Here is a 17,364-nt window from a genome sequence, read left to right as displayed (position 1 = left end):
TGGCAATGCATTCCTGCAGCCTGGATCTTCTGCATGGTGGGGGGGGGGGGGGGGGGCCTGTACCCACGCTGGCTGTTCACTACAGTGATTCGGCCCATCATGTGTGGGGTTGACCCTGCTCGCTACACCACCACCCCCCCCCCACCCCCCCAGAATCACAGTCTCTGGGTGAGGTTTGGGAGATCATCTTTGGGCAGGCACTCCCCAGCGCCGTAGCGTACCAAGTGTGCTTTCTTAAGGTGGTCGACTGTAAACATGTCATGCCTGCTTCCAATGTCTAGAGTATATACAACTCCCCCCCCCCCACCTCCCCTCATACCTTGAAAGGTCCTTCGGGGGGGGGGGGGTTATATGGTTTGCCCTGTCTTACAAAGTCCACGGCTTTGAGTTCTTCTGGGACATGGCTACCTGGCATCCCACTAGTGGCGATAGAATGTGAATGGGCTATGTGATTCTTCAGCCACTGTAGGATGTCCGAAGCTTTCAGTGGTGGTTCCATGGAGCTGAAATGGACATCACCCAGGATGGAGAGCAGTGTGCCATAAACCATTTCTGCCAATGAGGTGGGGGAGGCCCTCTTTAGGTGCTGTGCGGATGCCCAATAGGACCCATAAGAGTTCATCCATCCAGTGTCACCCAGGATGGAGAGTGGTGTGACAGACCATTTCTGCCGATGAGGTGGGGGAGGCCCTCTTTAGGTGCTGTGTGAAGCCCAGCAGGACCCATGAGAGTTCATCCATCCAGTTGGGCACATGCAGCTATGATTTGAGAGCTGATTTTAGATGGTGAAAGTGCTCTACCAGCACATTGGATTAGGGGTGGTAGGCAGTTGTGTGGTGTAGCTGGCTGCCTCAGAATTTGGTCATGGTTTCCCAGAAGGAAGAGGTAAACTGGTCACTCCAGTCAGAAATTATATAGGGACACCAAAATGGGCGGCCCACTCTGAAGTAAAGGCTTTCGCCCAAGTCTCGATTTCCCAGGTGGCATGGGCACTGCCTCTGGCTAGTGTGTAAAGTGGTCAACCATGATGAAAAGGTACCTCAACCCCTGATGGGAAGGGGCCCTACAATGTCCACGTGCAGATGGTTGAACCTGTCCACTGCAGGTGGGAAATGTTGCAGTGGGCCATAGTGAAAATTCAAGCCAAAGCCCGGGCCTCACGAGCCTGTCTGATATGAGGCAGACTGTTTACTGGATGGAAGGATGAATGAGTCCATGTACTTGATTGAATACCTGCCATCTCCTGGTCACGGGCAAGAATTGTCTGTAGACATCGCACAGGAGCGTTGGGCCTTCTGGGTCCGATGAAAATTCCTCAATTTGTAGGCTGGTGATAGCGGTGCAGTATGCCTGTGTGTCAGCATCTTCAGCTGGGTCCTTGGCAAGCTGAGCTGTGTCTATGCAACCTATCACTTCAGATCGTTGGCATGGCAGTGCGTCAGCTACCACATTGGACTTCCCCGCTACGTGACGGATGTCCATTGTATATTCGGAGATGTACGAAAGGTGCCATTGTTGCCTCACTGACCAGGGGTCCAAGAGTTTGCCTAGTGCCTGCACCAGCGGCTTGTGGGCCATGTAATCTGTGAACACACTGCCTTTGAGGATGTACCAGAAATGGCATATGGCAGTTGTATCCAACAGTTCGCAATCAAAAGCGCTGTACTTCAGTTCAGGTGGTCGGAGTTGTTTGCTGAAGAGACCCGCCCACCGGCGGCCCACCCACCGGCGGCCCACCCACCGGCGGCCCACCCACCGGCGGCCCACCCACCGGCGGCCCACCCACCGGCGGCCCACCCACCGGCGGCCCACCCACCGGCGGCCCACCCACCGGCGGCCCACCCACCGGCGAAGCACCCACCGGCGAAGCACCCACCGGCGAAGCACCCACCGGCGAAGCACCCACCGGCGAAGCACCCACCGGCGAAGCACCCACCGGCGAAGCACCCACCGGCGAAGCACCCACCGGCGAAGCACCCACCGGCGAAGCACCCACCGGCGAAGCACCCACCGGCGAAGCACCCACCGGCGAAGCACCCACCGGCGGCCCACCCACCGGCGGCCCACCCACCGGCGGCCCACCCACCGGCGGCCCACCCACCGGCGGCCCACCCACCGGCGGCCCACCCACCGGCGGCCCACCCACCGGCGGCCCACCCACCGGCGGCCCACCCACCGGCGGCCCACCCACCGGCGAAGCACTGCACCCACTGCTTGGTCTGAGGAGTCTGTGGTTAATGTCAGGGATGAGTCCGGTTCTGGGTGTACCAGGAACATGGCTTTGGAGAGTGTTGTTGTCTCACCAAATGCCTGGAGTGCCTCCGCAGACCAGCTGGGCTCCCTGTTTCCTCCCTTAAAGAGGTTGAAGAGAGGCCACATTGTGGCTGCTGCTCCTTGGAGGAAGTGATGATAGAAATTCACCATCCCAAGGAATTCCTGCTGACTTTTGAGGGTTTTGGGCCCAGGAAAATTCCAAATGGCCTCGACCTTGTCAGACAAAGGGGTTGTCCTTTCACTGGAGATGTAGTGCCCAAGGAAGTCAATGGTGAACCAACTGAACTGGCACTTGGACGAGTTGATGGTTAGCCCTAAAGTCTGTAGCCGGGAAAACAGCCATTTTAAATGTTCTTTGTAGATCTTGGCGTCTGGGTTGACAATGAAGATGTCATCCAGGAACATGAAAATTCCCTCCAGGTCTTTTGCCACAACTTCCATGAAGCGCTGGAATGTTTGGGCCAAACTTTTTCAGCCCGAATGGCATTCTCAGGAACTCAGAGACCAAACAAGGTGATTATTGCCATCTTCTGGATGTTGTCCTGGTGCCCTGGGATTTGGAGGTACTCCTTCACCAGATCAATTTTGGAAAAAATCTGGGCTTCTTGGAGTCATGCAGAAAAGTCCTCTTGCCAAGAGGTGCGGTTCAGTGAAGTCCATGTTGGAGATTGCAGTGGCAATATGGACCAGCAACTTGGAAAGGAACAGGGCCTCAAACAGGAAGCACTGTGTATCCATTTGCAAGGACCACTAGCTCCTGTATCAGTTCTGAGGAGTTGAGATAACCTAGGCCCTGCATGTTAAGCACACGAACAGCCCTTTCATGCCAACTAAGTCCAAATGATTTGAGCAAAAACCATTTAAACCTAGTGTACTTGCTATCCACGGGTGGGTTGTTGACAAATAGGGCGACTTTCGCTGCTGTGGCAGGGCCCATTTGCCAGAACTTCCTGTCCTTGCCTGTTGCTCCTCGCAGTGCGAACTGTGATTCTGCAAGTTACAGCCAGCTGTTTGACTGGTTTGCCCAAAATGGCAGCAAGTGGACGCTTGCAGGGGAGATCCATTGGTGACAGCCACTTGGGCTGTGGACAAGTCTGCAGGATTCATCTTGCTGCGTGTTGTGGGTTCTAAAAAATGTTAGAACCAGTTCAGGGTCACCACTGTAGCCCTGCTAAAGGCAGAGCTGCTGAAATAAATGCTGTCCACACCAAGCAAGTAAACCAGTGACTGCCATTTAAAAACTGCACACATTCCTTTTTAGGGGAGGCAACAGGCTCACGGAAGTGATGTCATAATGCTCCCAAGTGGCCTGGCCATTCCCCAGGCAATGTAATCCTGCAGCCTGGAACTTCTGCATGGTTGGGGAGGGGGAAAGAGCCCCTGTGCCCTGCCACACTGGCTGTTCACTACGGCAAATCAGCCCATCATGTGTGGGGTTTACCTGGCCTGCTACACCAGTGCCAAAGTAGTCATCAATGTAACAGATGAAGAGTTGAGAAGCCTCACCTGTGCAGGCTTATATCATGGGTTCCTCCACAAAACCAAAATGGCAAGCATAGCACAGACCCATTCAGACATACAAGACTACCACTTTGACTTGGGGAAAGTCTGACATGTCAAAGTTATTGAGGGTGAGGAAAAATTCTATAAGGTGCAAGAAGGTAGTGTAGGGGAATGATTGGGTCTGCCGTCGAAAAAGAATTGAAATGCTTAGAGACCTTCGGAGATTGGCTGTCCAAAGTGAAAATGATGATGTTGAATTTAGGCAACTGGAAGTTGAAGTGATAGAGAGCATAGATGCAGATAAGGAAGAACTGGACCAGAAGGAAAAAAAAATGGAGTCAGGGTAAGATAATACTAGTTTGGTAAACAATCTGTCTACTGGAACATTTGGGTTTGTGGATCTTGGGTAAGAGGTAGAGCTGGACTGTACGGAGTTGGAAAAAAAAGAGGTGGCAGACTGACTTATAGTTCTTTGTTTCAATCCATCCTTTCAAGATATTCCAATTTGCCCTTTCTCCAATTGAGAATCTCAACTGGAGGACCCATCCTTATGTTAAAACTAATGGCAATTATAATCACTAGATCCAGCATTCTCCTAAGCACACTTGCATCACCTGTCCTGTTCTCTAATAGATCGTATTCCAGTCCCTCTAGTTGGTACTTCTATACATTGATTTAGAAAACTGTAATTTGGGCCGGTGCTCCTCTCACTATTTTATTCAGGCCTACTTTTTACTCATACCTTGACAAAGGGCCAGGCCCAAAGCAATGTTTATGCATCTTTACCATCTTAGCACCTCACAGTTCGGCCGGCAGCAACCTCCTTTGAAGAAGACCGCAGAGCCCACCTCACTGACAAAAGACAAAGGAGGAAAAACCCAACACCCAACCCCAACCAACCAATTTTCCCTTGCAACCGTGTCTGCCTGTCCCGCATCGACTTGTCAGCCACAAACGAGCCTGCAGATGACGTGGATATTACCCCTCCATAAATCTTCGTCCGCGAAGCCAAGCCAAAGGACCATAAAGAACACTGTGTAACCTGCTAAATTTCCCCAACATGTTTGTGTATTTATCAGTAGAACTGCCCACTGTTTTCCATAAAGCAGCAAGTGCCAGAACTGGTAATTTAACCAAAAGTAAATACTGAAGTACACAGAGGCAAACATCAACATGAAAGGCTTAGAAATTAGAGAGAAGTATTTATTATTTGGCTTGACTAAGTAATTGAGGGAAGCAGATGTCTAAATGAGGCAAAAAAAATACTTCGACTTAAAGAACCATTAATTCAGATTTCAGAATTCAAGTTTATGCATCCGGTTTTTCAGTTCAATCTATTAATGCTGTTAAATTTAGTTTTCAATAATCTACTGACTGGTGGATTTGTTGCCAGTTTTTGCAACTTTTTTTAATAAAAGTAACTGCTTTGATTCCATAGATGGGCAATGAAAACTTTTCTTCCACCAATAGACTGTTCCTGGGAAATGATGGTGCTTTTTAAAAAAAATACTCTGAGAAACGGTCGCAGCACCTCAAAATTTGCTCTGCTTGAGCCAGATGTAAATATGCTGTTGAGTTTTTATAGTGGGAATTATGGACAAATGTTAAATACTATTAGAATTAGTTGAGAGATATTTCCATACAGCTGTTCTCCCTTTGCAACTATACAATAGACAGCAAACATTAAAATGATAAAGACGCATCCTGCTCAAGATTTGATACAATAGATAGCACCTCACTATCTCCTAGCAACTAAGCAGCTAAAAAGTCCTACCATCAAATATCACAAGGAAAAATAAATCCTTTCTCCTCCCCTTGCTTTCAGGACTCTACTAAAATCAGCCACCTTTTCAAGCTTTACTGACGCCTAGACTTGGTCTAAGGGCTGGACTATGGAGTCTTTGTGTGCCTTTGCAGGCAAACCAAAAAGTTCAATGACAATAGAGGAACCTGAATGAAAACAGTTCACTGGTTTTCAACCCATACAGGAACATCTGAAGCATTCTTTCTTGCATTAACTGCAAATGTAAATATCTACCTTCCCATATTTATTAATTTTTTTCTGTCAATATATTGTAGTATTTTATACTGCAGTACTTGGTGTAACATGACCCTGCTTGACCGCAGCAAAAATGATTTTTAGTGCATCTGTACATTGCACTTCTGCATATGACAAACTCCATCATTACATTCCCACACAAAGGTAAATATTGTCAGTTTTCCCTCTTGCTCTTCTCCCCACCACCTGTATTTTTTTTTTTAAATCCTGAAAAATAATTCACAAATTGTATGTGCCCTGAGCAAGACATTCCTAGAAAAATCTATGATTTGGAGAGCCAATTAATCCAGTGATCAACAGTAAATGATTGGTACACATTTTTGAAAAACCATAGAGCTTGCTCAAAGTCAAATAATTCACTTCCAGGAAGAATAAAAACATTCAACTCCTCCACAAAAGCTTCTGTTCCCATTTCAACTAGACAGGTCTATTAAAAATTTCCAATGAGCCTGCTAAACAGCACAATTCATAAAATTTATTGCAAAAATTAATCTTATGAATTCAAATATCAGAATTGCTGCAATCTAGATTACTTTGAAAAGCAGCTATTCTACTTTAACAACAATTTTACATTTTGTTTGACTGCTCAAATCGAAAGCCAAAAACAAAATACTATATATTTTGGCATACAAGTTGAGACTTGAAACCTTCAAAAAAAGCACTAAAAAAAAAATCAGCATATGAGATAATCCTTGAAACACCAAGAACCCAACCTACAACAAATTTTCAAGCTACCAGTATATTAATTTTTTTTTTTGATTAAAAAAAACACATTTAAAATCTCTTTCACACACAACGAGGTATTCCAAATCTGGCCAACGAAGAAGTCCTCTTCTCATCAAACCCTGTTTCTTTGGTATTTTTCTTAAAGCATCTTCATTTTTTCTCCATTCTCTTACCAACTTTACTCAAACATCTCAAACATCTTTATTGCAGCACAACTGCTGGATTTTTTTTGGCCACTTCTATTACTTTCAACTTAAAAACTCGCTTCATACTTTCATCATTTTGCTGGAGGCTTCACGATAACAACCACCTCCTGGCAAAGACCAGCAGCTCAGTCAGGAATTTTTTTTTGGGGGGGGGTTGGACTAATGCCCAACATTGAGAAAAACCATGAAAATAAGGACTTGTACGCCAAAATATATGGTTTCATTTACTCAGCAGCATTGTTAATACAACACTCTTACAGTGTGATTGTCCAGAGTTTGAATCCTGTGCTGGATGTGAGGACAGTGTACATTCTCCCTGTGATCTGTGCAGATTTCACCTGAGGTGATTTTCCTCCCACAGACCAAAAAGTATAGGGTTGTTTGGCTAATTGGGTAGCACAGGTTTCATGGGCCAGAAAGGTCCTTTAAAGTGGTATATAATTAATATGCTTTTTTTTTTTAAATTGTGTTTTAATACAGCAAATAATAACCAAATACAAGGATACTCAAAGTACCAGTACATTTTCCATATAATTTATGATATTAAAGTCCAGTCTCACTCCAACTTTTCCCTCAACTTTCTTTGTTTGAGTGCATGATTAGGGAGTTCCAAGCTATTTGACTTCGATGGAAGTCAAAAATATTAATGCTACATGCAAATTTTACAAGCTTTTTTCAAACAAGGGAAAATGCTTCTTTCCCAGCAAATTTAGTCCTCAGATAACTTTCCATTGTGCCACAATCACAAATGGTGGCCAATAAGAACAGCACATGAATATAGCAAAATGACAACCAGCTCAGCGTATGACCACAAACCCATTTTACTCAAATACATCTTCTATAAAGAAAATGCAGATGCTGGAGTCTAGAGCAAAAGCAAAAAGTAATGGAGCTCAGCACACTGAGCAGTATCTGGAGGGGAAAGGAATTCCTTTCTCCTGCACCTCCTACAGATTCTTCAATAGTTTTTTTTTAAAAAGACTATCAATAATTGCTTTAGAATAATCTCAAGCTCTGAACACTTTAAATAGCCATTCTGAAAGCAATTTCAAATGGCAGTTCTCACAGAAGAAACAACCTCCCCCACCCCAATTGCTATATTGCTCTAGGAAGCTTTCAGGTGCAAGTGCAGGTCTGAAACAATGCATCTGGTTCCCAAGTACATGAAAGTATGCACATGTTCATTGGGTTTTCATGCAGTGCTATTGCTCAACTCTGTTGAGCAACTCTGTAGGAAGAATAAAATCAAACATCCCATGGACAAGTAGACCAAGTGAAATATGAACTGTTGCCACTTAAATATGTGCAAGGGAAGCCCATAGAAAGGATGGCTGGTTATAGTCTTCTAGATGAAAAGTGGCATTATCCATTTTAGATAAGCATATCCAAAATAGCAAGGAGACCATTATCCTCTTGTATCTACCTCACCACCCAACAAAATTACAGTCAAATCACACCATAATCCAAATTCTGATTTCTTACCCATTCCCACTAAATTTTTATCCCCTGATCAAGACGCACATCTTGGGGGGAAAAAAAACCCAAAGCTCTTCTTCCAAAGGGTAATGGAAGCAGAATTCCAAAAACCACAATGCTCTGGAAAAAAAATGTTGCCCAATCTGCCCTCAATTATTTTTAAACCATCACACCCCAATTCAAAATTAATTCAAGAGAAATCCTTTCCACATCTATCGCGTCACAAGTCCTCAGACAACAATCTTCTAATTAATGGAATAAGGCTCAATGAGAAGGCTCAATAAGGCTCACGAGCTTTCTATCAACCATCAAAAACATCCACCATTTCTGGGATAATGTCTGTAAATGGAGAAACAAAGCATGACTCAATTCCCAGTTTTATTTTAAAAAAGATCCTTTTTACATTTTATTGGCATGGCAGAAGGCAGGGGATTTTCTAACTCATTCATATTTAGTTTATTTTCTAAAAAAGCCTAAATTGTATCTACTTGTGGTGCTAATGTGCCTTCCCAGAATTAATGAATTCTGGGGGTGGGATTGGGAGCCAAAAGCAATAGAATATAGAAAATCTGATCCAGCTTTTCAGCAATTTCACCATTGCTCCCAACCTCCAGGCTTTCATCCCATCAGAGGTCATGGGTCTTAACTCAAAGTACTTTTGTAGAAAATATAGCAGACAGTACAATGTTTACTTTCACCATTTTACTGCAAGCCACGACAAATCACATGAGGGAAGCCATTCACTTTAAGTCTACTTCAGTTTGTGGAGCAATCTTTATACCCATATTTCCACCTAATCTCTCAACCTTGTGAACCTTTTTCATTTGTATTCCATCCCTCTATTGAATAGTTTTGGGCTCATCATTTAAAAAAGGATGTGCTGACATTAGTTCAGAGGAGCTTCACAAGGATGATTCCAGGCATGAAAATCTCTCATATGAGGAATGTTTGACAGCTCTTGATCTGTATTCATTGAAATTTATGAGAGAAGGGTGGGGGTGGGGGTGGGGGGGAAAGAGGAGATCTCATTGAAACATTCTGAATGTTGAAAAGCATGAACTGAGTTGTTTCCCATTGTGGAAGAGTCATGGACAAGAGAGCACTTAAAAGAGAGATGCAGGGGAATTTCTTTAACCAGAGGGAGGTGAATCTGTGGAATGTACTGCCGCAGGTGGTTGTGGAGACCAAGTCATTGGGTGTATTTAAGGCAGAGATTGATAGTTTCTTGATTAACCAAGGAAAAGGTTTTGGAGATGGCGGAGCAGTGGGGCTGAGTGGGAAAAATGGATCAACCCATGATTAAATGGCAAGACAGACTCAATGGGTTGAATAGCCTATTTCCACCCCATGTCTGATGGTCTATCATATAATCAGGCTTTAATACCATAGCCCCTTGCAAACATATCCCAAAACTTCAGGATCCCCTCTACAACAGACCTTAACTTCCTGTCTAACTGACCGTAATGAGTAAAGATTGGTACATCTCCATGATTACTCTCAAAAGATGTGTAGTCAGTGCCAACTAATCTCCTCCTACATCAAATTGTATAGCCAAAGCTATTCCAACCTCATCTTCCAAGTTCACTGATGACACCATAAAGGCCAGGTATTACATGAGAATACAGAAAGGAGATTGTAATACTAGTTGCATGGTACCAATGTCGCCTCTCAATTCAATATGAAAGGGATGATCAGATATCTCAGCAGAGGGTTACAGACCACACCCCTGTCATAACCTTACAGTCTTAAGACTGACCATTTCCAATTACTTGACCTGCACCAAACACATTAACGAGGCCATCAGGAAAGCACACCAACTTTTCCACTTAGAAGACAGTTCAGCATGTCCCTCCAAAACTTCTACAGGTGCACCAATGAACAGTTGGAGTATCACAACCTGGTATGGGAGCCGCTCTGCTCAAGACTGGCAGCAGCTGAAGATGGTGAATGCAGTTCAATGCAAACTACTCCTGCTGCCCAAGGTAGCCATCACAGTGAAGGATCCAACAGTCTTCTGCAATCAAGACTAAACAAAATTGAAATCACATGAAAGAATTTCTTCTCTGCAGTCATTGAATGAACCCCACAACTGTGTTCTCATCTGCCCTTGCTCTGCACTAATTAAACTTTTTTTTTTTACTGCAACTTTATGTTCTATGTGCTTGCCTTGCTGCTTTGTACAGCTGGGTAAACTGTTAATCACACATTGAAGCATCCTTCTCATTGTACCAGGGATAGTGGAACACTAAACATTCACAAATTGTAATCGCTGTCCCAGTCTATCCAGTCCAAATTCTGATGACCTTACAGATTATTACATCACAAACTCCTTCGCATGAGAACAATCCCAACCTCCAACTTCGAACCTCGTGACTGTACTGCCTTTTTGCTGAGACCGAGTCCCTTCTGCACCATTCCAGAACCATTACCTCTTCAAAGAGCAGCACCAGAGAAAAACCCCCATCTTTTCTAGTCCCTACCTTAAAAGTAATTTAAGAGCTAACATCACCTGCAGATAACAAAAGTCTTAAAACTTTGCATTTTTACCAGCTTTAGGTCGTATATTAATTCATGCCAAACCACACACTTCATACAAGATCAGCTTCCCTTTTGCCCATCCCTCAAAAATACAGCCCTACTCCCTGTGAGCACGGAGAGAACAAAGTGCCACAAGTCAAATCAAAAGGATTCCAGCTCTTGACAATTGAATCTCTTCTGGAAGACTTTCTGGATTCATGTAAACCATTGACCAATGTATACTTTCATGTTCCCTGTAGAATAATCACACCTTGATCAAAAGACCAGAATATTTGACCTTCAGTAGCATATTTAAATATCTAGTTTTATCACCAAAAACAAAAAAGTGAAAATGTGCCATATTTTATTGGTCACAAGTAGAAAACATTCAAGTCAATTATTTTCAAAAACAAATTGTTGCCATCAAACAATTCCATAGAGGAGCAAGAGATTGAAGGCTAGTGTGCTGACAAAACCATAGGTGTAGGCTGCAGGATGGTAATCAAGCAGAGGCCATTTAAAAGGAATGTGGAGCAAACCAAAGTTTGCTAGTCAGTTCCAGATTAACTGGCAACAATTTCAGAAAATACTCACAATTCGCTGATCTTGAGTATAATCTATAAACTGATGAGAGATCAGCCTGAACCACATCATACTTCTCGCTCTCTCACTCCATTTCCAACATTTTTGGCTTTTAAATCAACTGTTTTATTTAAAAAGGTGACAAAATGCATAATAATCTGTAGCAAGCAAGGGTTATGCAAGGGTGTACTTCACGCAAATAATCTAACGACATTACAAAATGTTGAAATGGATCAGAATTTATTAATTTTAGACTTGATCCAGTGCAGAATAATTTTTAATAAAAAATTCTTCTGCAGGCTTCCTGATAAAGACAGCCTTTGCTATGGAGAGTGGTGACTAAAATGTCAATATCACCATATACAGCACAGAACAGGCCAGTTTGGCCCTACGAGTCCATGACGGAACAAATCCCCACCCTCCTCGCACCTGGTCCATTTCCCTCGAATCCTCTCCCCTCCATGTAATTATTCAGTCTTTCCTTAAATATAAATAACGTCCTTGCTTCAACCACCTCTGCTGGAAGCTTATTCCACATCCCAACCATCCTTTGCGTGAAGAAATTTCCCCTCATAATTTCCCCCCTGCAATCTCAAACCATGGCCTCTGGTTTGAATATTCCCCCACTCTTAATTAAAAAAGCCTATCCACGTTGACTCTCTCTGTCCCTTTTAAAATGGGAGAAAGCATTTCACCAGGGAGTTGCTGTGGCCGAAATATTTAATGACGAATGTGTAATCAATTCCAACTTTACCAGAAATTTCATGAATTGAAAAAATGATCAAGTTACAAGACTACTATTGGGAGAAGCATTCTTCTATTTGAGAGACTAGTTCCATTCCAGCCACAGTAACTAGAAAGTTCAATATCAAGCAATTAAGATAAATGCCATTATCACTAATTATAGACCACGAAATCACCCAATTGTCTTCTGCTTCACTCATCTTTGAGAGAGGAAATATAAACCTCCTTAGACTGACTGCCAGACCCACAATACAGTGGTCCACTTTAAGTGCCCAATCAAATTGCTTAGTGCCTCTCTGCTAACCTATAGTTCAGGGTGCAATACTTCCAAAGCTTACACTTAACAATTAAATAATAATTTCATGCAGGGTCACTGCAATCAATTTTCTTTTTAATTTAGAACCACAACTACATGAGTATTTAGTGCTTTGATGCCACCCTTTGTAATGATGGTTCCTTGACACCTAAGGCAGTTATTCTCACATTGCATTTGGAATTCAGATATTTGCTGCCCCAGCTGAGGTCTGTTCAATTGTCACGGTAGAAAATTGTCCACTTGTGTTGATCATTAAAATCTCACTCATTATGGCAACTTGCATAATAGCAAGGTAGAGATCCCCACCCCCCACCCCATTTAACAGCTTCAGACAAGAGACATTTTATAAACCACATTCGTATTTTTAAGCATCTCAGCACTGAAGATTGAAGATTTTTTGATGACTAGTCCTACACACGTTTCCAAAATATATGCAACAAAATCCCTAAATTAATCAACAGATGAATGTGACAATTCGTGTTAAACTACACCACCAGCAAACCATACCATTACCAAAACAAAATCCTGATCTTGTCAATGTATTGCCTGAATAATATGGAACTAATTGTCAAAATTCACTGTTCTGTTTTAAGAAAAGTTGCATCACCATTTTCACCCTTGAAGATGCTTACAAAATAAACACAACCAGCCAGCAGATGTGGAGAGAACTCAGAATTTTGGCATCTTATGTGGCATTTCACTGTATCTGGTCTCTGGTATTTTCCACCTAACAAAGTGTTTGCCCTACGAAGAGATGGCGAACACCATAGATGGCAGTGATGCTTCATTACCGGCTGAGCTGAACACCTATGCCTGCTTTGAGAAGAACCAAACAGTACCGACTCGAATCCCTGCAAAGGCTGAGAACCCTGTGATAACTGTCTCTTGAGGATAATTTAAGAACATCATTCAAGAGGGTGAACCTTGGCCAAGCATCAGGCCCTGACAGCATATCTAGCAGAGTAATGAAAATCTGTGTCAACTAGCCAGAGTGTTCAGACATTTTCAACCTCTCATTGCTATAGTCAGAGGTTCCCACCTGCTTCAAAAGGGCATCAATCATCCTAGTACCCAAGAGTAGTGTGAGCATCCTCAACAACTATTGCCCAGTAGCACCAACTTCTGTTGTGAAGAAATGCTTTGAGAGGCTGGTCATGGTAAGAATTAACATGTATCTAAACAAAGATCTGGATCCACTGCAATTTGCCCATCATCAAAATCACACCAGATGTGATATCACTGGGTCTCCACTCAGCTCTGGAACATCTCAAATTCAGCTCTCCATTAACTACAACTCAGCCTTCAATACCATTATTCCTTCAGGGCTGGTCAAGAAGCTACAAACTTTGGGCCCCTGTAACCCCACTCTGCCAACTGGATCATTGACTTCCTCATAGAAAGACCAGTCAGTCCGAATTAGAAACAATATCTCCCCCTCACTCATCAACACAGGAGCATCCCAAAGATTTGTAACTTGTTCATGAAATTCTCCTGTAGAAGTTTTCAAAAATCTTAAATGACCTATGGAATCTCCTCAAGCACCTCACAAAGTATAGTTACTGGCCATCCTTTGTGATTACATAAATGTGGAGGCTCTTGGACAGATCCTTGGAGATGTTGACACCCAGGAATTTGATGTTCTTGACCCTCTCCGATACTGAGCCCTTGATGAGGACTGGGTTGTGTTCTCCTGACTCCAAACTGAAGTGCACAATCATCTCCTTGGTTTTGCTGATGTTGAGGGAAAAGTTGTTGATGTGACACCACCCAGAGCTAGATATGTAAATTCTGGTCAAGACCAGTCACTTCTGAACGGATGTACAACTTCACGAGGGGGTGATTGGCTTCACACTAACTGTTCCTCAAGGTCCTGGTCTGGAGGAAAAATAAAACAGCCCCTCTCCTCCATTACAGCTGATCAGACAAAAATTTAGGAGTGCAAGCAGACGAAAGATGCTTAACCTACTGGTCTACTCGTTATACACCCATGACTATGTGGCCAGGCACAATTCCAATGCTATCTATACATTTTCCAACGACACCACAGGTTGTCAGCAGAATGCAATGAGGAAGCGTACAGGTGGGCAAGATCAACTCTGGGTGGTGTCACATCAACAACTTTGCCCTCGAGAGGAGTCACGTGATGGAGTAGTGGCCGGACGGTGAACTCCAGCCCTCTCCAGAAAAGTCGGGAAAAACAAAGGAAAACACAAAGGCACAGAAATAAAAGTTACAGAAAAGTGAGTATAAAGGTGGAAAGAAGATGGCGACAAAAAAAGAAAAATCGAAAGCAACGGTAAGAAGAGAGGAAGAGAAGACAAAGGAGGAAAAAGGTGAAGGCCTTACCTGTCCGAAGAGGCCCGCTGCGGAGAGAGAAAACCGCTCCCTCAGGTCGGTAAATAATGGACTACAAAAATGGCTCGCTGAGCCGAGTAAAAGTGCGCAACCGCGCATGCGCGATGCGAATGAAAAAAAACACACCGACGGGAGGGGGGACCAGCTGGGGAGTCGATCTCCACAGCCGGCAACGACAGCTGCAGAACATCTGCAGCAAGAAGAGACCACAGAAGACAATAGAAACAAGAAAGAAGAGGAGGAAAGGGCAACAAAGAAACAACAGATGGCCAACCCAGAGGAAGAAGAAGAGGAAGAGGAAGAGTACAGTGAAATAGAAGAAGAAAAGAAAGGCAAGATAAAGGATATACTTTCTCTTATTAAAGGATACATGGAGTCATTTAAAGAATGGCAAACACAGGAATTTAAGGATTTAAGAAAAAGAATAAACAACACAGAAGAGAAAATGAATAAAATAGAGATGACCTTAACAGAAATGGGAAAGAAAATGGACGAGATGGAAGAGCGGGCAGTAGCAGCAGAAATGGAGGTAGAAGACTTAAAAAAGAAATTGGAGGAATCTAATAAAAAAACTAAAGAGACACAAGAATTACTAGCCCAAAAAATAGATATAATGGAAAATTATAACAGAAGAAATAACATAAAGATAGTGGGCCTTAAGGAAGATGAAGAAGGCAAGAATATGAGGGAGTTTATAAAAGAGTGGATCCCTAAGACCCTAGGATGTCCAGAACTACAGCAAGAAATGGAAATAGAAAGGGCACATAGAGTATTGGCCTCTAAACCACAACCACAACAAAAACCAAGATCTATTGTAGTAAAATTCCTAAGATATACTACAAGAGAAAAGGTACTGGAGAAGACAATGGAAAAAGTAAGAGAGGGCAACAAACCACTGGAGTATAAAGGGCCAAAAATCTTCATTTATCCAGATATAAGTTTTGAACTCCTAAAGAAGAGAAAAGAGTTCAATACAGCAAAGGCGATTTTATGGAAGAAAGGGTATAAATTTATACTAAAGCATCCAGCGGTATTGAAAATATTTATTCCAGGACAACAAAACAGACTATTCTCGGATCCAGAAGAAGCACGAAAATTTGCAGAACAATTACAAAAATAGACTGAGGGAGGAAGACGGGTAATGAGAGCTAAAATGATCACGATTGATATGTATGTGGGTAAAGACAAAAATAGACTAAGGGATGAAGACGGGTAATGAGAGTAAAAATGATCACGATTGATATGTATGCGGGTAAAGAGGTATAAGAGTGAATAGAGATAATGTGCATATGTGAATGTATCTGTACTTAGAGGAAAATATAGATAGTAAGGACAAGAATTAATAAGGGAAGGTAATGGAATAGAGAGAATAAGGAGGGAATTAAAAGAGTGACCTTTGTGACATATGAAAAGTGAAATCTTTTCTGGGGGAGGCGGGGTGGGGGGAAATAGCGGTCACTGCAAAATCAGTTGACGCTTGCGAGTGGATTCGCAAATCCAAATGGAGAGGGGAGATGTGGTTGTCCGACAAGGGATAAAGGACAACTCAGGAGGGGAAGGGGAGATTGGGGATAAATAAGATAGAAATAGGAGAATAAGGAAAATGTTGGATGTTGTAGGAATGTTGTCTTATAAAGAGTTGAAAATAAGAAAACAGAAATGGTAAAGGAGGAAAGGTAATGATGGAAAAACGGAAAGAGAAGATAAACAAAATATAAAAGGGCTACGCTGAACTATATGACTTTAAATAGTAAGGGAATACATAACTAAATTAAAAGGAAGAAACTACTAAATTTAAATGAATAAATGTATTCCATTAGAAAAAATAACATATAGGTTAAGAAATAATATTGAAATATTCGAACAAGTATAGGATCCTTACATTAAATACAATAGCGAAAACCTACCGGGGACAAACATTACCTAAGTTGATGGAAGGAGAAGGAAAGAAAAGAATGGACTCAGTAGAATTTCTGGTGTATTTTTGTTGAATGACAACATTGTCTGACTGGCTTAATGCAACCTAGATTGTATACCTAAAATGGATGAGAGGGTGGGGTGGGGGGGTGGCTTGGGAGGAGGGGGGGGGGGGGAGAAAAAGTCACTGTATATGTGTGAAAAAGAAATAGTGTATATCATGGCTAATGTGATTTATGGTGTGAAAAATAAAAAAATTAAAAAAAAAAAAACAACTTTGCCCTCAACATCAGCAAAACCAAGGAGATGATTGTGCACTTCAGTTTGGAGTCAGGAGAACACAACCCAGTCCGTCCTCATCAAGGGCTCAGTATTGGAGAGGGTCAAGAACATCAAATTCCTGGGTGTCAACATCTCCAAGGATCTGTCCAAGAGCCTCCACATTGATGTAATCACAAAGGATGGCCAGCAACTATACTTTGTGAGGTGCTTGAGGAGATTCGATAGGTTATTTAAGATTTTCAAAAACTTCTAATGGAGAGCATTTTGGCTGGTTGCATCACTGTCTAGTATGGAGGTGACAAATCTCAGGACAATAAACTCCAGAGGTTTGTTAACTTGGCCTGTGACATCACAGACACCAGACCACTCCATAGAGGACATCAACATGAGGCAGGGTCTTGAAAAGC

General features: G+C 42.8%; 1 protein-coding gene across 1 annotated transcript in view; it reads right to left on the bottom strand.

Moving 5' to 3' along the window:
* The window catches only part of LOC138762358 (formin-2-like), a 439,633-nt gene extending 436,918 nt beyond the window's left edge, over positions 1-2,715 (bottom strand). The window contains exon 1 of the mRNA XM_069936126.1: positions 2,304-2,715. Coding sequence (XP_069792227.1) covers positions 2,304-2,715 — 412 coding nt within the window. The remainder of the gene's footprint in view (positions 1-2,303) is intronic.
* Between the last annotated feature and the right edge of the window lie 14,649 nt (positions 2,716-17,364).

This window comes from Narcine bancroftii, chromosome 4, assembly GCF_036971445.1.
Source record: "Narcine bancroftii isolate sNarBan1 chromosome 4, sNarBan1.hap1, whole genome shotgun sequence".
Classification (NCBI taxonomy): Eukaryota; Metazoa; Chordata; class Chondrichthyes; order Torpediniformes; family Narcinidae; genus Narcine; species Narcine bancroftii.
This window is presented reverse-complemented; position numbering and strand designations above follow the sequence as displayed.